Source organism: Eretmochelys imbricata, chromosome 11, assembly GCF_965152235.1.
Source record: "Eretmochelys imbricata isolate rEreImb1 chromosome 11, rEreImb1.hap1, whole genome shotgun sequence".
In the NCBI taxonomy this organism is placed as follows: Eukaryota; Metazoa; Chordata; order Testudines; family Cheloniidae; genus Eretmochelys; species Eretmochelys imbricata.
This window is the reverse complement of record NC_135582.1, coordinates 12,426,361-12,447,733: the sequence shown is the minus strand read 5'-3', so window position 1 is coordinate 12,447,733 and position 21,373 is coordinate 12,426,361. Positions and strand designations below refer to the sequence as shown.

Sequence of the window (21,373 nt, the reverse complement as noted above, 5' to 3'; positions counted from 1 at the left end):
TCTTACTTACATGTTATTAATTTTTTTAAACGTAAAAACACCCCAGAAACAAAATGAAATGAAACATTTTGTGCAACCTGTAATGAATTTTTTATTTTTTTTTCAGTTAGCTGAAAAATTCAAAAACATTTCATTTCAGGTTAACCTAAAATGATTCCCCCCCTCTTTTTTGGTTTGGCCACTGAACTGAAAAACTGATTATCTGCATGCTCACATAAGGACTACACACTAGCATACTGTTAGGCATGTGTTTATGTACTTTGCTGAATCAGGGCCCATAATTTTTAATAGACACAGAAATCACAGAGTGACAAAATACAACCAATTTGTCAAATTCATGGACAACTTTAGCTAAGTATGAGATTAAATCTGGCACCAATAGAAACACTAGCATTCATAGAAAGAAAAAGTGTCTTTTGTAATGATCAGAGGCATTTTTATCGTCTTACTGAGTACAAATAACCCAGGTTCCTGCTCTCTTGTTATTAATCTATATGATGTCTGCATTGCCATTAATCTGCTCCTTTCTACAACTTCACAAGTAATTCAATAATAAAAAAAATTGCTTAGTTCTGCAGATTCACTTAGGCTCATCTTTAGCAGCACCTCACATGATTGCTGGGGATACATTAGCTACTGTTCGATTGCTAATCTAAGAGTGGGGGAGTAGCAGTGGAAACACAGCCAAAAACTTCAAATATATCATTATGTTGCAACAATGTTCTTTTGACCAAGTGAAAGAGACTAGTGAAGGACAGGACAGTTGGTTAGTGCTTGATGTGGCAGCGTGATTTGGAATATAAAAAATGAATTGATGAGTTGCATTCTGATGACAAGCATATTTCGATTTTGATTTTCTGCTTTTCTTGGCAGGAAAGGAGTGTATTGAGATCTTATACTTGATTTGTGTCTATTCTTACTTTCATAGGTTTTAAGGCCAGAAGGCATTTATGATCATCCTGTCTGACCTCCTGTATCACACAACCCATGGAACTCCACCCTGTCATTCCCGTAGACTTCATCCAAATGAGAGGAGCCACAGACCCAGTGTTTTTCTGATGTCCATTTAACATTCACCAAAGTTAGTGTTTTGTATGAGAAACTCGGTCTAATAGAGAAAGGAACGCCTTCATAAAGGTCCCAAGATGTTGTTAAAGTTATTGATAATGGATGTTGTTTCAGTTATAGAAGGTAATAAGCTTCTGGGCTCCTTTATGACATGTCTAGAAGCCTTAGCATGATGAGACTCTGACATCTAGGTTGGTGAGAGAAAAAATCTTAATTGCCATTGCATCAATGCACCAACCTTTCACTTGCTGCTCAGGCCCCCTGGTATGGCTTGCTACTCCAGGCATGCTGACGTTGTTCCTGTGAATGTACTTGAGGAATACTTCAGCGTTCCTTCGTGCTAACGTGCAGGCCTATGGAAACCCCACAAGAGAAGAGTTACCATTGCAAAAGTAAAAATAAAACAAGAGGAAATTTATTAAATAGTGAGTTTTTCTCTTGACCTCCAGAAGCAGGTCCTCATGCATGAAAGAATTCTGGAGCACAACATCTGACAGTCACATACACCACATATCACATACTAAACTAAAAATCTCATGGATGGTGCATTACACAGTATTAAAATACCTGGCTATTTAGAAACAATGGCTGATTTAATTTCCTGAAGCAAATTAATGATGCTAATAAAGTAATTGTGCAAAGATCTGGTACAGAGCATACATTTTTAATCTAGCAGAAATCGACTGATAAATTTATGAATGTGATTATATGATAGGGTTGCTTGAGATAGCAAAGACTGAACTTGATAACACAGGAGGCCCCTTCCAGTGCTATGTGACCATTAATGCCTCATGAAGTTTGCTCATTGCATACCACAATGAGTGATCTATTTACTTTTATTACTTTTATTACTTTATTTCACTTTTTAAGACTGGCCTATGTGAGTAGTTTCAAATAAGTATAATCATTTGTAATGGGTGGCAGGCTCCTGACTAGTTGACATTCAAGCCAGCCAGCTCAGCAGCACATATGGTCTAACACCTGGATGGCAGGCAGAAAGCCCAGAATCAACCCTGATGCTGCACTGTGGAGGTGAAATCTACTTCATGAATCTCTAATTCATTAGTTACATGGAATTCTACGCATTGTAAATTTCAAATAAGCACATATGAAATGCCTTGTAGTATCTGGTATTTTAAATTTTCATAATAAATAATTTTGCGAACAAATAATACTATTTTTGTAGCAATTAACATGCTCCAACTGTAATGCAAATGTTCCCTAATTAATGCTTGCAATGCCTCTCCCAGGTAAGTATTACTATCCCCATTATACAGGTGGGAAACTTGCCCAGAGGTTACACAGCAGGTCGGTAGGAGAGTTGGGATTAGAATTTAGAACCTCCCACCCTGCAAGTGCAAAAACATTGCTCTAAACTGCTCTGCCTCCTAGAAAATAAATTACTATAATAATACTTAATAATGCTGTTCTTCCAAGCCTGAAAGAGTTTCCGAGCAATTACAGAAGTACCTTGAGAAAAGCCTCCTTCTGTTCCAGATGCTTGCTGATAAGGGGGATGACATGGTCTATCTCAGCTGCTGGTCCAAGCTTATCCCGACCTCCGCACCAATCTTCATCCCTTCTGTACTCCTGTTCCAGACTCTCCAGAACACTGCACACCTGAAGAATGGCCCCAAAATACAGCAGCGCAGTTACCAGAGTCATAATCAGCAACATAAAGATTCATTAAAAGCTGATTAGCTCGCTGTTAGACCAGTCAAAAGTGTTTCACAGGTAAGTATTTGGAATCTGAGTCCATGGGAGCAGTGCCACCAGGGAGTGTTGGATATGTGGGTGCAAAGGGCCTCTTCACAGAAGGCCCTGTCATCCATTCTTCACACTAGGGATTCCTGCAGTTTGGGGCTGTGGTCTGTAACTCATCCTGGTTAAGGGGAGAAATCCCACTCCCCCTCTAAGGAATAACAGGTGAGAAACCCTGAGGTTTATACTGGGATAGGGTTCCATCTGGCCCCAGAAGATCATTCAGGAAATGATCCCTATTCAGGAAAGGTGCTTTGACATGTGCTTAATCCCACTGAAGTCAACAAGATTTAGCACATGCTTGAAATTAAACACATGCTTAAATACTTTCCTGAAACAGAAACTAAATCTGGAATTAATTTTCTTCAGCTGAACATTCGGTCTTGTCTGTGGCCAGATTCCATAACAGTTTTTTAGAAAAGGTTACAGTTTAAATTGGTGTAACCCCATAGTGTTGATGTGGTTATACTGGTATAAAGCTGCTTAGGTATAGCTTACTCTGGTAAATTTACCAGAATGGGCCAACTAAACCCCTACAGTTAACCAGTATGGAAATAGTGTGCAGAGCAGCCCTTAATAGCAACAGAGCTTTTGCTGCTGTGAAAAGACTGCATGCTGATAGTGACTGACTGGGATTCTAAGTGCTCTGTCGCCCATGTGCTAAGTCCCATTGATGTCAAAAATATGTCCTTCAAACATTCTCCCAAATTTTCAGTGAAGGTGGATTTGACCACGTTCACACTTCCCACCAATATTCGTATGAACAAGGCTGATGTTCAGAGGAAGCTTGCATTTGTGAGACTGTCTGTGTGCAAATGTGCATGTCGACACAAGAACACTTATTTGCGCAGGAAGCGTGCCAGGTGCTGTACACGGAATAAACATTTGGCTTACCTGCTTTTTATTTTGGGGTTCTTGAGGGCATCAAAATGTTTGGAGTACTGGCCCTGAGGCAATTAACCAAACGAGATGAACAGCATTGTGTGCATGCCTTTTACAAACAGGACTGCCTCATATATGCAAATGTCATTACTCTGTTACCATGATGAGGAAAAATTAGCATGAAGTCTGTCGTAAACACAGTCAGGAAGGAACTTGGATAACTTTAAATCAGGGGACTGTAGGGGCAGCCAGAACAGCTGCTGTGGAACAGAGTTATGGAAAAGTACAAACATTTCTTACAATTCCTTAGCCCTAGCTTCTCTCCCACAGCTGCTCCCTACAGTTTTCCCCACTCCCTTTCTGAGAGTATCAAAGCCCCAGTTACCTTTTCAGGCTATCCTCCTGTGTATAAAAATTATTGTCATCTAATCATGGAACAGAAACACCATGTGACCTAGATGACCAATCAAATAGCCTGATTGTTGATGAACAATTACTTGCAGAGAACAGTCTGTGAGCTGAACTATCTTTACACTAAACATTCACTGAATAAAAGCAACCAATGAGCTGGACATGGCAATATACTCATCAACAACCCACCAGTGGAAAAAGGGTCTAGATTTGACAAATAAACTACATATATTTTGACCAACGCTTCTCACTGCATAAGGCACCCATTTATCCCTCAGTGAGTTTTTTTCCCCTCAGATACCTTTAGCAGCAGTAGTTCTTTTCAACCCTATGTATACTAAGGATAGTAACCATGTTCAAAAGTCTTGCCAGCCAAAGACACATGTAACAAGGTTTGCATTTACATTGAACATGGTTACAAATGCATTTAACAAACCATGTTGGAGACTAGCCAAGGGGTAGTTTGTAACAAGGGGGGTTAGAAAAATCTCTTTCCATAATGGACAAGAAACTGTGCTACCATCAAATCAGAGCTACCAGAGCTTCGCGAACCAGCTGAGCGGCGGCGAACCAGCTGAGCAGCGGGGGACAGAAGAGCAGCACACAGCAGGAGTTTGCCTGGGATTGGTGAGTATCCGAGTGCGTGTTTGCTGAGTAAGTATCCGAGCGTGTGTTTGCTGGGAGGGCGGTGTGAGAGCCTGAGCGAGTGTCTGATTGGCTGGTAGCCTGCAGTGGGCGGGCAGTGGGGCTGTCTGTTTGTTTGTTTCAGGGGAGCCTGGCTGTTTAAAAATAGCCAGAGCTTTGCGAACCAGCTGAGCGGCGGGGGACAGCAGAGCAGCACACAGCAGGAGTTTGCCTGGGAGTTCGCCTGGAGTGAGCCCAGTGAGGCTTACATCTTGCCAACTTCTCTGAGGAAGCTCATAGTAAGAAGGTGGTATGGAAGGGAGGAGTTCAGCTATTGTGACCTGCACTGGATGTGCCATGTTTGTCTTTCTTCCACAGGACAGAAGCGACTTTGTGTGCACAAAGTGCAAACTGGAAGAGAAGATTGAAGGTCTGGAGCAACAGATAATGACCCTGCGTTGCATATGAGAAACGGAGGATTTTCTGGACAAAAGTCAGGATATGCTTCTACGGGCACAAAGCTCTAAAGATTTAGAGCAGGTTGCACAGCGGAGCCAAGAGGCCAGTGAAGAAGCTTGGCAACATGTGACCTCCAGAAGAAGAAGGGGGAATGTCCGGGTTCCAGCAACGCGGACACAGGTAACTAACCGCTTTCATGTTCTCTCCACAGGTACCGTTGCGGAGAGTGGACCAGATGATACGTCTGGTGGGAGAAAGCAGAAGGAGACTCCGCTGGTTGGAAGGCATGAGATGCGCTGTCCTGAGATGGGGGGTTCCACGACCACCACTCCCAAGAGAAGGAGGTGGGTGGTGGTGGTCGGGGACTCTCTCCTCCGGGAGACTGAGTCATCTATCTGCCGCCCTGACCGGGAAAACCGAGAAGTCTGCTGCTTGCCAGGGGCTAAGATTCGCGATGTGACGGAGAGACTGCCGAGACTCATCAAGCCCTCTGATCACTACCCCTTCCTGCTTCTCCACGTGGGCACCAATGATACTGCCAAGAATGACCTTGAGCGGATCACTGCAGACTACGTGGCTCTGGGAAGAAGGATAAAGGAGTTTGAGGCGCAGGTGGTGTTCTCGTCCATCCTCCCCGTGGAAGGAAAAGGCCTGGGTAGGGACCGCCGAATAGTGGAAGTCAACGAATGGCTACGCAGGTGGTGTCGGAGAGAAGGCTTTGGATTCTTTGACCCTGGGATGGTGTTCCATGAAGGAGGAGTGCTGGGCAGAGACGGGCTCCACCTTACGAAGAGAGGGAAGAGCATCTTTGCGAGCAGGCTAGCTAACCTAGTGAGGAGGGCTTTAAACTAGGTTCACCGGGGGAAGGAGACCAAAGCCCTGAGGTAAGCGGGAAAGCGGGATACCGGGAGGAAGCACAGGCAGGAATGTCTGTGAGAGGAGGGCTCCTGCCTCATACTGAGAATGAGGGGCGATCAGCAGATTATCTCAAGTGCTTATATACGAATGCACAAAGCCTTGGAAACAAGCAGGGAGAACTGGAGGTCCTGGTGATGTCAAGGAATTATGACGTGATTGGAATAACAGAGACTTGGTGGGATAACTCACATGACTGGTGTACTGTCATGGATGGTTATAAATTGTTCAGGAAGGACAGGCAGGGCAGAAAAGGTGGGGGAGTAGCACTGTATGTGAGGGAACAGTATGACTGCTCAGAGCTCCGGTACGATACTGCAAAAAAACCTGTGTGTCTCTGGATTAAGTTTAGAAGTGTGAGCAACAGGAGTGATGTAGTGGTGGGAGTCTGCTATAGACCACCGGGGGATGAGGTGGATGAGGCTTTCTTCCGGCAGCTCGCAGAAGCTACTAGATCGCATGCCCTGGTTCTCATGGGTGACTTTAATTTTCCTGATATCTGCTGGGAGAGCAGTACAGCGGTGCATAGACAATCCAGGAAGTTTTTGGAAAGCGTAGGGGACAATTTCCTGGTGCAAGTGCTAGAGGAGCCAACTGGGGGGAGCTTTTCTTGACCTGCTGCTCACAAACCGGGGAGAATTAGTAGGGGAAGCAAAAGTGGATGGGAATCTGGGAGGCAGTGACCATGAGTTGGTTGAGTTCAGGATCCTGACACAGGGAAGAAAGGTAAGCAGCAGGATACGGACCCTGGACTTCAGGAAAGCAGACTTCGACTCCCTCAGGGAACAGATGGGTAGGATCCCCTGGGGGACTAACATGAAGGGGAAAGGAGTCCAGGAGAGCTGGCTGTATTTCAAGGAATCCCTGTTGAGGTTACAGGGACAAACCATCCCGATGTGTCGAAAGAATAGTAAATATGGCAGGCGACCAGCTTGGCTTAACGGTGAAATCCTAGCGGATCTTAAGCATAAAAAAGAAGCTTACAAGAAGTGGAAGGTTGGACATATGACCAGGGAAGAGTATAAAAATATTGCTCGGGCATGTAGGAATGAAATTAGGAGGGCCAAATCGCACCTGGAGCTGCAGCTAGCGAGAGACGTCAAGAGTAACAAGAAGGGTTTCTTCAGGTATGTTGGCAACAAGAAGAAAGCCAAGGAAAGTGTGGGCTCCTTAATGAATGAGGGAGGCAACCTAGTGACGGAGGATGTGGAAAAAGCTAATGTACTCAATGCTTTTTTTGCCTCTGTCTTCATGAACAAGGTCAGCTCCCAGACTGCTGTGCTGGGCATCACAACATGGGGAATAGATAGCCAGCCCTCTGTGGAGAAAGAGGTGGTTAGGGACTATTTAGAAAAACTGGACATGCACAAGTCCATGGGGCCAGATGAGTTGCATCCGAGAGTGCTAAAGGAACTGGCAGCTGTGATTGCAGAGCCATTGGCCATTATCTTTGAAAACTCGTGGCGAACGGGGGAAGTCCCGGATGACTGGAAAAAGGCTAATGTAGTGCCAATCTTTAAAAAAAGGGAAGAAGGAGGATCCTGGGAACTACAGGCCAGTCAGCCTCACCTCAGTCCCCGGAAAAATCATGGAGCAGGTCCTCAAAGAATCAATCCTGAAGCACTTACATGAGAGGAAAGTGATCAGGAAGAGTCAGCATGGATTCACCAAGGGAAGGTCATGCCTGACTAATCTAATCGCCTTCTATGATGAGATTACTGGTTCTGTGGATGAAGGGAAAGCAGTGGATGTATTGTATCTTGACTTTAGCAAAGCTTTTGACACGGTCTCCCACAGTATTCTTGTCAGCAAGTTAAGGAAGTAAGGGCTCAATGAATGCACCATAAGGTGGGTAGAAAGTTGGCTAGATTGTTGGGCTCAATGGGTAGTGATCAATGGCTCCATGTCTAGTTGGCAGCCGGTGTCAAGTGGAGTGCCCCAGGGGTCGGTCCTGGGGCCGGTTTTGTTCAATATCTTCATAAATGATCTGGAGGATGGTGTGGATTGCACTCTCAGCAAATTTGCGGATGATACTAAACTGGGAGGAGTGGTAGATACATTGGAGTGCAGGGATCGGATACAGAGGGACCTAGACAAATTGGAGGATTGGGCCAAAAGAAATCTGATGAGGTTCAGTAAGGATAAGTGCAGGGTCCTGCACTTAGGACGGAAGAACCCAATGCACAGCTACAGACTAGGGACCGAATGCCTAGGCAGCAGTTCTGCGGAAAAGGACCTAGGGGTGACAGTGGACGAGAAGCTGGATATGAGCCAGCAGTGTGCCCTTGTTGCCAAGAAGGCCAGTGGCATTTTGGGATGTATAAGTAGGGGCATAGCGAGCAGATCGAGGGACGTGATCGTCCCCCTCTATTCGACATTGGTGAGGCCTCATCTGGAGTACTGTGTCCAGTTTTGGGCCCCACACTACAAGAAGGATGTGGATAAATTGGAGAGAGTCCAGCGAAGGGCAACAAAAATGATTAGGGGTCTGGAACACATGAGTTATGAGGAGAGGCTGAGGGAACTGGGCTTGTTTAGTCTGCAGAAAAGAAGAATGAGGGGGGATTTGATAGCTGCTTTCAACTACCTGAGAGGTAGTTCCAGAGAGGATGGTTCTAGACTATTCTCAGTGGTGGAAGAGGACAGGACAAGGAGTAATGGTCTCAAGTTGCAGTGGGGGAGGTTCAGGTTGGATATTAGGAAAAACTTTTTCACTAGGAGGGTGGTGAAATACTGGAATGCGTTGCCTAGGGAGGTGGTGGAATCTCCTTCCTTAGACGTTTTTAAGGTCAGGCTTGACAAAGCCCTGGCTGGGATGATTTAATTGGGTATGGGTCCTGCTTTTGAGCAGGGGGTTGGACTAGATGACCTCCTGAGGTCCCTTCCAACCCTGATATTCTATGATTCTGTGATTCTATGAAATCAACTACACCCATTGCAGGGCAATGTGGCTGGTCCTGACAGGGCCTGTCTGGCACTCTCAACTGCATGAACTAACTGCATGTGAGTAATTCTGCAGGCATCAATGTAAATCACTGTTTCCTTTTGTATACCCAACCCAAAGACATGCAATGTGCACGCCAACACAAACTGCATGATTGTGCTAAGTTAAACCAAGAAATGCCATCTGAGCATCCATATGAGAAGCCCGGGGTAAGCAGACCTAATTCCCATTGATCTCAATAAGAGTTGCACTTGTTTATGCAAGGGATGGACTAATCCAACCATACCAGAAGCCAGTTCGAATGCACTTTGCAATATATAGACTCCTAGAACAAGGCCAGGTAGAGCTGATATATGATTCTTAGTGCGGTCTACATTACCTTGCCCTGTACTACTGGGTTAGGAGTGGCCACTCCATCATTTATTTCCTTTTTTTTTTTTTTTTTGGTATCAGGATGCCTAACTAGCATTGATACTTCTGGCTAGGGCTCGTCAACAACTGTAAATGTTAAGCGGGAGCAATTTCAAAGGAAAGAAACAAACTAACAGAGCCCTTTTAAAAAATGTTTGAAATAAAAGAAAAACATTAATCTAAATTCTAAACAAAAATATTGTGGTTTCAGGCTCTTTCCCTCCTTCACCCCCTTTCTCTTTCCCTTTTTCCCCCTGGGGAAAGGGGAGAGAAAAAACTCAAACTAAATATTTTTCATATCATTTTAATGAAAAGAAGAATGCGGGTGGGGGGGCACAAAAGTTTTCAGATAGTTCCAAGTGACATTTATCAAAAATCCTTTCAGATGCAACAATTTTGACCAGCTCTACTTCTGGGTTTTGTGCCCGATACTCCAGACTCTCCATCCACACCTGGGGACTGCTCAAGATAAGGTAGAAGAACCCTAAAGCTGAAACTCTGTGCTATGCCCCACAAAGCTACCATGCCCTGCAATTGTGAAAGGGGACTGGGAGCCAGTCAAGGTTCTCTGCAGATTAGAGAGTAACCAAGTGACTAGGAGGCAGATGCCACTAGTTGGTATAATCAAGATCTTTCCTGTTTAGGTTGGGAACCAGCTATGTTAGAGTATATGCTAGGACAACATTGTTCAGCTCACCTGCTCAGAGGTTTTATAGAAAGCAACTGATGCATTGACCAGCTTGAGCCTGTCCTCCATCTTCAACATCAGTTGTTGCCAATGTAATGCCACCTTTTCAGCACACTCCCGGATGGCATCAGCATCATAGTGCCCAGCCTGTAGCAACACTTCAGCCTTCTGCTGTACCTGCAGAGCACTCTGGTGTGTCTTCTGTAAGGAAGTGGCATGAAAGAGGGACTGTGTATGAGGGGAAGAAAAAGAGGTTTGTACAGATGTGCCAGGTGTATGGTAAAGAGATGAAGTGAGGTGTGAGCATGGAGAGGCGAGAGAGTGAAACATTTTCAGATAATTTTCTAGAATTAAGTTATTTTTTATAAAGCACTTTGGTGCACTTTATTGACACAAGTACACAACACGTTGTTAGAGCTGGAGAGCAGCAAGCACTGGCGGATAAATGGGTAAATGCCATAAATTAGCTACTGCCACTATGGCAGTAACCTAGGAATCCTGATGGAATTACATACTTTTTGGAACCCAAAATTCAGCTAATGGCAATCAGGAGCTATATCTGGCCTCCACACAGTGCCTAATTCTCCCCACTCTGGAGCAAAGGACGAAAGCAACCAGCAAATCTATAACAGTTAGCAAACTAAGGGTCCAATCCTGAAACATTTAAACTCATAACTTTACTCACATGAGTATTTCCATTAACGTAAAAGGGATTATTCATGTGAGAAAAGATATTCACTTGGCCCAGGTGTCTGTGGGATCAGGCCCTAATATTCCAACCCATCAATTCTGGAAAATATGAAGGTGCCTTAAAGGGACCATTATCTCTTTTAATCTCTGTAAATGGCCATTCAAAATTTATTATTAATAATAATAGTTTTATTTCATAATAAGGGCTTCTTTTTGGGGGGTTATTAATTTCATTTTTAAGGGTTTATTTTTAGCAATGTTTGAGTTTTATGTAGATGTCCAACAATTAGGGTTTTGGTACATACTATATAATGTATATTATATATGTTACTCATTTGGTACATACTATATAACATATAGCTATATAACGTATATTATATATGTTACTCGTTACAGTAGCACAGGGGTTCTCAAATTTCATTGCACTACGACCCCCTTCTGACAATAAAAATTATCACAGGGCCCAGGAATGGGGACTGAAGCCTGAGCCCACCCAAGCCCCGCCACCCCAAGGCGAGGGGCAAAGCCAAAGCCCAATGGCTTCAGCCCCAGGCAGGGGGCCTGTAACCTGAGCCCCACCAACCAGGGCTGAAACCCTCGGGGTTGGGCTTTAGCTTCGACCCCAGCAAGTCTAAGCCAGCCCTGGCAACCTCGTTAAAACGGGGTCGTGACCCACTTTGGGGTCCGACGCAGTTTGAGAACCACTGCTGTAGTATGTACTGTAATGAGTAATCCCTTTGTAATGTTTCCTAGTGCACTTTAACATAATACAGTTTCAAAGAGCACTATGTTAAAGAGCACTGGGGAACCTCTAGTGCACACCAGACCAATTCATGCACAACGTATTAGTGCGCTTTAGAAATCACATGCCTATAATCTGTATCACTGCTCCGTGTACACTTGCCCATAGATACAAGTACCCATTTCCAGTGTTTATTGGATAAATACTGGTTTCATTTTTTTTTGTTGGGAGTGTTTTATTGCTGTTTATCAGTTAAAACCTAAAATTAGAAGCCCTATTCATAATTCTTAACAGAATTTGAGCCCCCTGGATTTTAAAAAGTTTAGTGATCTTGACTCCCCATGCCTTGTACCATCTAATATGCCACAATAAAATTTCATGTCAAATATTTGAGCATGAGCTTTCGTGAGCTACAGCTCACTTCATCGGATGCATACCGTGGAAACTGCAGAAGACATTATATACATACAGTGGTCAGTTTGGATGAGCTATTGCCAGCAGGAGAGTCGAGTTTGTGTGTGTGTGTGTTTCTGGGGGGGGCGGGTGAGAAAGCCTGGATTTGTGCTGGATATGGCCCACCTTGATTACCATGCACATTGTAGGGAGAGTGGTCACTTTGGATGAGCTATTACCAGCAGGAGAGTGAATTTGTGTGTGTATGGAGGTGGGAGGGTGAGAAAACCTGGATTTGTGCTGGAAATGACCCACCTTGATTATCATGCACATTGTAGGGAGAGTGGTCACTTTGGATAAGCTATTACCAGCAGGAGAGTGAGTTTGTGTGTGTGGTTTTTGGAGGGGGGAGAGGGGGTGAGAGAACCTGGATTTGTGCAGGAAATGGCCCACCTTGATTATCATACACATTGTGAAGAGAAAAGGAGTACTTGTGGCACCTTAGAGACTAACCAATTTATTTGAGCATGAGCTTTCGTGAGCTACAGCTCACTTCATCGGATGCCAGGCATCCAATGAAGTGAGCTGTAGCTCACGAAAGCTCATGCTCAAATAAATTGGTTAGTCTCTAAGGTGCCACAAGTACTCCTTTTCTTTTTGCGAATACAGACTAACACGGCTGTTACTCTGAAACCTGTAATTGTGAAGAGAGTGGTCACTTTGGATGGGCTATTACCAGCAGGAGAGTGAGTTTGGGGGGGACGGGGGGGGGGGCGGAGGGTGAGAAAACCTGGATTTGTGCTGGAAATGTCCCAACTTGATGATCACTTTAGATAAGCTATTACCAGCAGGACAGTGGGGTGGGAGGAGGTATTGTTTCATGGTCTCTGTGTGTATATAATGTCTTCTGCAGTTTTCACGGTATGCATCCGATGAAGTGAGCTGTAGCTCACGAAAGCTCATGCTCAAATAAATTGGTTAGTCTCTAAGGTGCCACAAGTACTCCTTTTCTTTTTGCGAAGACAGACTAACACGGCTGTTACTCTGAAACATGTCAAATATGTTACTGTAAGGGGAGTTGCAGTCACATCACCCTCGGGGAATGCCAGGAGACAAGGGTACCTCCTGGAGTCCTCTGGCTGTGCTGACTGGAGGAGTAATTTACTACAGTAATTTAAGGCTTTTAGGGATGTATGAGGACCAGGGTGTAGGAGGGACATAATCATGAATCCACACACTCTTCATCCTTTTTCATAGCTATTACTCCCAGGGGGAGTAACAGAGTAGCAGACTCTGCACACCCCTGAGTGCAAGGGCAGCCCTTATGCAGGCTGCCAACAGGAAGACCACCCCTCAGTCCTTCCCCCCTCATCTGGTGTGGCTGCATGGAGGGGGTACTGTTTAGCTCAATATTTTGATTTTATTTTTAACCTTCTGTAAGGAAACTCACGTCTCCTAAAGACACATCTAGTCTTTGTTTCGTTTTTAACTGTTAATGCCAAATTCACACTTGAAACATTTATGATCTAATCCCTGAACCAGGAAAGGAGCTTGAAAACCTCTGGTAATATACTGTTGAATAATGCAATGTAGAGAAAACTATTAGCAAAAAGGATGAATAATTGGCAGAAATATTTAGGAAGATGTTCAAGAACAATTGGTTTAATTTAATATCCAGCTGTTTTACTGCTGGTAGGGTAGTAATGCTTATTTTAAATAAACTTTAAAGAATTTTAAATGAAAATGAATGCAACATCTAGAAATCCTTTAGAGCCCTGTCTCTGCCCTATGTGTTTTGCAGATCTCTCTCACATGTTGAGCTTTAAACACTATTAATATTTAATTTAGTGTTTTCTCCTTTGCAAACTTTCTTCCCCTACAATGTTGTAATCCTCTTCTCCCTATGTGGCTCACATTTCCTGCTGAATACAAGTATCTCCCCAGTGGTAGCAAGCTGTGATATACAGACAGTGTGTATCCTTCCTCACAGTGCTGTCTGCCTAGTGCTGCTAAGATTTAGTCACCACAATTCAATGCCAACCAGCTGATACATAATTTCCACCCTCCCTCTACCCCAGATACTAAACTTTTGCTTTTCCCGCAGGGAGCAACATCAGTGAAGAGCTACTCTTTCCTTAATCCTAGTAGAATTGGATCAAAATTGGTTATTTGCAGAGATTATAACCCCTAAACCAACTAGCAACACTGATAACATATGTCAGTTTCCTTAAAGTTTACAGGAGTATTTAATACAGTTTCTACTAAGCAAAGTACTCTCCCAGATCTCCCCCTATGGAGATGTTATTTTCATGGCAATTGCAAGTTTGACGCTAGCTAGTTTTTTTTTGTTTGTTTGTTTTTAACACATTTTGATTACAGGAGGAGACCTGAGGAAAGACAGAATGTTCCTTTACCCATGAAAATTGTAACCATTAGAGTAATAAGCTAAGGGACTAGACACTCCTTAATCAGCGTGAATGGGAGAAGGAAATACATCTCTTAGTATGTCACTGGCGTAATATCAAATGCAGTGACAGATGGTAATCACATTGCTTAATGCAATACTGGAAGATGCTGAGCTACTACAGTGTTGAAAGAAGAACAGGAGTACTTGTGGCACCTTAGAGACTAACAAATTTATTAGAGCACAAGCTTTCGTGAGCTACAGCTATAAAAACATATTATATAAATCTCCAAACCAGGGCAGTATAACTCTGTGCTGTCCCATGGAAAGGGCTTGTGGCAAAACCACAATTTAGACAACAGTTAGTACAAACTTTACTTCTCTATTCTGACAAAACAATATTTTAGGAGAGCTCTTCTTTCCTGAACTTCCCCTGTTCATTCCAAAACAGCAGAATTACGTCAGACAGAGATTTCATCTGAGAGGGTGCTTTAATATTCAGTGATGAATATATTCATAATGCTGGGTCCTGGAAATAATCTACGAATCTTGTTCTCAGAAAGAAACTGACTTTGTGAACTTTTCTTATTTCAAGTTCACTTCCAAGAATGTTGATTGGGTCATAACGTTAGCAAGGGAATGACCAGGATGTGTGTGTCTGGAGTTTTCATGAATGCCACTGTTTACATCTGATAGCAAAAGGACTAGCTATTGATGAGAAATAATTTATGTCACTGTTAAGCTCCTCCTACCTTATGAGGTTAGTGATAAATTGCCTTTTCAAAGATTATTTTTTCTTTTTCTTCAAGCAAACAATGGTTTGATGTATGCCTGAGAGACAGCCCCATCTATACTGTTTATCTGCGAAAGAGAAGCAAAATGTTCCCATTGGTGTTACCTCTATGGCCAGTTGGAATTGCTCATGTTCTCGCTGGAGCTGCTCAGCTTCTGAAAGGGAGCTTGCATTGACTAGGCTGGCATTGAGCATTGATTCCCCATTCCGAATCCAGCCGAGCACCTGTACAGAAAGGATATGTTGAAAGGTTATCTAGATCTGATTGTCCATGCAGTCACATAATCTAGTGATTCAGCCCACCTGAAGAAATGTATTTTGCTTAACATGTTCTGAGTGCAAGTCAATCGGTAGTAGATAAATCCTGGGATAAGGACTGACTTCATTACATAAATAATATTAATTGTCAAAGAGATAAAAGGTCACACTGTAGAAGTTATTGCTTGAAAAATTATAAGACATTGCAGGAGTATTTAGATAGCAAGGAAGTGCCCAGTCTCATCTGAAGTTTTGATTACAAAAGTGAATATTCCTCTGTGTAAATGCCACGGGGCAGAAATGCAAAGGGTAATAGAGCAGAGTTCAAATTAGACAGGCTCTTCCACTGCTTTTTCAAATTCCTGTCCATATTTATGTTTGAAAGGTCACATTTTCACCTTAAAAGCTGCTTTGTTGTACTTACATCTTATTAGCAAATAAAACAGTTCTTAGCAAAGTGTCATGGAGACCAGGGGCACGATTCTGATCTCACTTTTAAATGAAATCAGGGTCAGGCCCATTGACTTTAGGAGTCACAGTAGCTAGCAATGTGAGTTCTCATGCCCTGTACTGTATTTTTTCAACCACCAAGCCTCTGGCACAGGATTAGGTGAAAGAGATGGTTTGTCAGTCCCATGGAGACTCACGGTTTGGATGCTTCTAAGGAACTCTCTTCATATTTGCTGAAACAAAAAATGGGCCCATTTCTACATGAAAGTTTGACTAGTTTTAATCAAAGCATCCCTCTCCCCCCAGTGTGAACACCAAGAAATTTGGAGGAAGGTTAGGTCTGATCTGGATCACAGACGAAGCTCTAGAACTCAGGCTCAACTCTACTATTGTCCATAGCCTTCTCTGAACACATTCTTGATAGCAGTATGCCAACAATTCCTTGACCAGTGTGGACAAACTCTTCTATAGACAAGGGCCCATGGATTTTATAGACAAGGAACCCCCTTTACTCTATAGCATGGGTTTGTTACAGTTTATCCCTGTTTACACTGGGCAGGGATCCATATTAGCAAACACAGAGTTTAAGGATGCTTCTTGATTACATTGTTTCAAAAAGGAGGGTGTCCTGTATCCACAGTAAGCCTAGTGACAGAGAACTCTTTTAGACCTGTAGCTATCCCACCTTGAACTGTGATCTCATTGTCATAGTATTCAGCCTTCCAAAAGTTCTCCATTTATCCTTGCTTGTCCTGTTCATTTTTATCTTTCTTGTTTGGACTAGCATGAATCAGGTGGGGCACAATGAAGTATTCCTTCAATTTGCACTTAACAATTGGTCCAGTTCTTCTTGATTTCAATGTGCATTGTTTCTTCTTACACATTTGCACAGAGTGCAATTTCCATCTTCATTCTCTAATCTTACTCTGTGATTCTTATTCTGCACTTGTACAGTTTAGCCCCCCGCCTTTCAAAACTGTCCTCCTTGCTCCATAAGTATATTTGCACTTATCTACGAATAATGCAAATATCCTTGATATTCTCTTGGATATCAATTTTCTCAAAAATGTAAGTGAACAATTCCCCCCCCCCCCCCGATCATTATGGGTCCATTCCTGCTACCTTTACTGATGTTGAATAGTATCCTATTCTGCAAGTAATCCCATAGGTTTCAATAAGGGCTTGAATCAAAGACCACTGAAGTCAAAAGTATCTTTCCATTGGCTTCAATGGCTTCGGATCAGGCTCTTAGATTACTTTTGGAGTAAGGCACACTGTCAGGGTGGCAGAATTCGGCTGTATATATATGTATGACAGATTTACTAGAACATTTTTTTAAAAAACAGTGGAAACGCATTCTGCTATTTTAAAACACTTTATCCAAAAATAATCACTCAAACTGCACATGTAAGTTCCTGGATGAATTTGCCTACAAGTCTTAGTCCTATTTTCTGTTAATGTAGCTGCAAATTATTGCAAGAAATCCAGCCTTATTTTGCAAATTGTTACATCCAGTTCACAAATGCACGGGAAATCCTTACTGCCCAATCACTTTCACAAATGTAGCTCAGGATCTATACAGCTTTGAAATTCAATAACTTTGGCTTACCATTCTAGATAGCAATTTATCTTTTGTCCCTCTTCCCCCCCACAGTGATTCATTCAAGTGCCTTAAAGGAACAATTTTTCCTCCTCCCTACATCATACACCACCCTCCTCACAGCCATTTGCCTCCCTCTGGGATAAGGAAATTAGTTGTTCCTAGGAGGAAAAAAGGGAACCAGTCTACACATGTAGCTGACCCTAATTTGTAGAAAATAACATTCTGCTCAAGTCAGCAGTAGGGCAGTCTTGATCTATCAGCTCTCTCTCTTTCAACAGCAGGTGCTACTGTTGCCGTGGGAAACACAACAGTGTTTCTGAGAAAAAGGAATGGGATTACCACACAACCATCTTTTTGTCTACGATTTTGTATAATCCCCCAGACCAGTAAGCCCATGTATGACAAACTACACTGTACCAAGAGTTGAAACTCTGTCTCTTTTAGGAAGGAATTAACTAAAGGATCACCATAGCTGGACAAGATATGAAGTGACAACAGCATAACCCAGCAAACACTTTCACGTTTTTGCTGAACTGTTGGCTGACCTATGCCTTTGTGATTTTTTTTTAAAAACAGAAGTATTTTCTTTTAGAAAAGCAGTAGCTGAGCATAATCATTCTTTCAAAAAAGTGATCAGAATGTCACAGGGAATTTTAGGAAGCAGCCTTCATTTATCAAACCTTTAAGCTGAAATTTTCTAAAATATTAGATTTAGATGCAGAATTATTTTAGGAATTTGTCTCTCTACATCCAGCTTCAGAAACCTCAGCCTTAAAAGTCAGGTTGGCTGTAAACACAGGGCAATGGACTGGATGACATAATAGGACTTATTTTCTAACATCTGTGGTAATGAGATATCCTCCCTGTACTTGATCTCTCTGTGCAACAGCCACCTTGACCCAATGAAATCAATAATTTGCATCTTAAAGCAGAGTTCTGTTCTTCCGTCTTGTCAATCACGTTATGTTTACACAATGGCTCTGAAAAAACCTACTTTACAAAAATGACAAATGCCTGATCTAGCCCAATAAACACTGGAAACGTAAGTGGTACATCTGTCACTCTGCCTTTCATCTCACTGTCTGAAAGCAGGTGAGCACACATATTATATGTGCTGCAACTAGAAATAGTTAGCGGGGTTGGGCATGGCATTTCAGCCTTGATTCTTCATTCCCTGCAGTCTGTTGGCTTCATTCAGTGACACTTTTACCAAAATTTTTGGTTAAATTTTCTTCTCATGAAACTGAGGTACTAACAATATTGATGAAAGCCAGGTGTGTACCTACATGGCTTAGAGCAGGCTCTTCCACTCAGCTATTTTGTGAACCTGAGTCTGTTCTGATTGGTCAGGTAAGCCAAAGGCATAATTTCTGCTCCCTAATTAGAAGAATGCACAAGTACTTAAAGTGCAAATATTCATTAACGTAAATCAGTAAAACTCAATCATTTGTGAAAACCATTTGCATGAGCAAAATGGATTTGATAAAAATTGCAAGTTGAATATTCACAGATGTTTTGCAGTATTCACTGACATCTAGTAGTAACACACTAGTGCTACTCTACCATCTAGTAGCAACACTAGTCTGCACTCTACTTTCCTCTGATATCTGGGTAAGGAAGATTTGGGAAGTAGGAAGAGGAGACAGAAAGGTCAGCTGTATACTGTACATTCTAATCATCCTCAGATCTGTGGATCCTATGGCTCTCCTTAATTTCAGTGGAAACTAAAACTTCATGCAGCTCTGAAAATGTATTATCTAGTCTTCAGAGATTCAAAGCTAGACACTGATCCTGCAAATGTTTACAAGTCATGTTGTTAAAGAGAAGCACATATGTAAATGTTTGCAGGATCAAAGCACTAGTGCTTTAACTCAATGCCTCACTGGTCCTTTCGGCTTCCCTCCTGTTGATAGTATTTTAACATACTTTTTTGCTGTGTCCATGTGTTTAAAAACAATAACAGCCATCGCCCTCATGGTCGAGTGTCTACTTTTAGCACAACTGATCAATACCAGCTAAATTAATTGCCTATGTCTAAATGCCAACTACTTGGAAATCAATATTTCTTCTGCTGCACCAACTTCTCACAAATACAACTGTCTTTTATGTTGCTCAAGTTAAACAAACAACTGAAATAAACAACTCAGTAATAATGATTACAAGAAATTATTCTAAGCATCTAAGTCAGGCTATAAATCAGAGCTCACTTTATATGCACTATAAAAACACACAGCTTGTTGGAAGTTTACCAGCAATGTAAAACCTTCCATCCTGTACTCACTACCTTCATTTTTCAGTTCAGATTTGTGTATCCTTATATTTCCAGTCAGAAAGCTTCAGCAAGAATTTCTGAGTTTGTAAGTAATGTAATGAGTAGCCTTGTCATCACCACTCCTAATTGTGATGCTGAATAATTTTTGATGTACTGTAACATTTGCAGTAGTTATTAGAGCTAAGAAGGGAAATCACATCTGATGACACAGGGTTCCAGGTGACTAGAAAGTTAGGAAGGACATTTTTATCCCTATGTACAGTGTTGTATGACCAGCTGCCTAGCATTGGCTGGGGGAAAGGGCAGGGCTTAGCCTTTCTCTGAAGCACCAAGTATGGATTGCTTCAGGAAGGATATAAGAACTGATGGTCTGAACAGGAATGACAAATCCTTTGTTTTGAAGCCTGTTCAATAATTATGTATGTTTCCAATTTAGAGTTAATCATCTTCACCTAAGCATCCTCATTTTTCTCCTTTCCGAAGCTTTGTACAAGTACTCTTTAGTGAAGTTGTTTGTAAGCAAAACTTGCACACAGGATAACTGTGTTAATCAGTATCAAAGGGAAGAACATTTAAGCTATAAAAAATGCGACAGTAATCTTCTAGTAGTGATTAACCTTGCTACTTGGTGTATTACTAAAGTCCTGCTTATCATAGCCCACCTTTTCTCATTTCCTTTCTTCCATCAATACTCATACTGTGTACAGAAGCACATTAGAATCTATCACATGCCCATTCCATCTGCAGGTCCAAAAGGAAAGTGAGGCCAAGTCAAATGCCCTCGGTCTGGTCTGCTTTATCCCATTTGTACCAACATTGCCCGTAAACTGAAAGCTGGAGGCATTCTTGGATCAAAGGGCAGCAACATTCAAACCAGAACTTTGATGGCATCTGCTTTTCTTGCTTCATTGGCTCCTTCCTTTGAATGCCCAGCATCTCCTGGTCCTTCTTTTTAGGGCCTTTTCCCCAGTGCTACCTTCTACCTCCTCTGGCAGGCCTGGTACCTCTCAGCTTCTCTTCTCTACCATCTCTTTCACCTCCCTGTAGTTTATCAGTTTCTCATGATCCAACCCCACCACCTAGTCCACCTGGTTTCACAATCTACCATCCATAATGGCTGCAGAAGTGATAGCATAGTATAAACTCTTCTTTAACAGGGTGCAAGAGGGATTCCCTTCACCCCATGGTAGTTCAGCTCAGCTGGAGTTTCTAGAACTGCCAGTGGTGCTAGGATCTCCTGCTCCATATACTCCAGGAGCTAACTGTGCTCACGAGCGCAAGGCAGGGAAAGGCTCCTTGCACCCTTCCTCCAAGGCCCAGTGAGCAACCATGCAGAGTTAGCCACAAACCTACTCTATAATGTTTGCTGAGAACTCTGATGGCACAAACATATTCACAAATGCTCATCATTGCTTATAGAAATGTACTGTTCTCCGCTTAGACTGTCTAAACTTTTTTTACAAGTAATTTTTCCAGCACTAATATTTATTTTTTGTGTACCTCTAGCAAGCAGAACTTTCATTTGCATATCAAAAGCTTCCTTGAGTACCCACCACAGCCAGGGCAAAAACCAATCACAAAGAGCCTTTTTCTCTGTGTATATGA

General features: G+C 42.5%; 1 protein-coding gene across 1 annotated transcript in view; it reads right to left on the bottom strand.

The window, feature by feature from the left end:
* Nucleotides 1–21,373, bottom strand: part of LOC144272365 (kalirin) — a 562,727-nt gene that overhangs the window by 30,682 nt on the left and 510,672 nt on the right. Inside the window, exons 16-19 of the mRNA XM_077830366.1 lie at nucleotides 15,291–15,410; nucleotides 10,173–10,391; nucleotides 2,539–2,688; nucleotides 1,307–1,421 (exon numbers count right to left, since the gene is read on the bottom strand). Of these exons, the coding sequence (XP_077686492.1) occupies nucleotides 1,307–1,421; nucleotides 2,539–2,688; nucleotides 10,173–10,391; nucleotides 15,291–15,410 (604 nt within the window). The remainder of the gene's footprint in view (nucleotides 1–1,306; nucleotides 1,422–2,538; nucleotides 2,689–10,172; nucleotides 10,392–15,290; nucleotides 15,411–21,373) is intronic.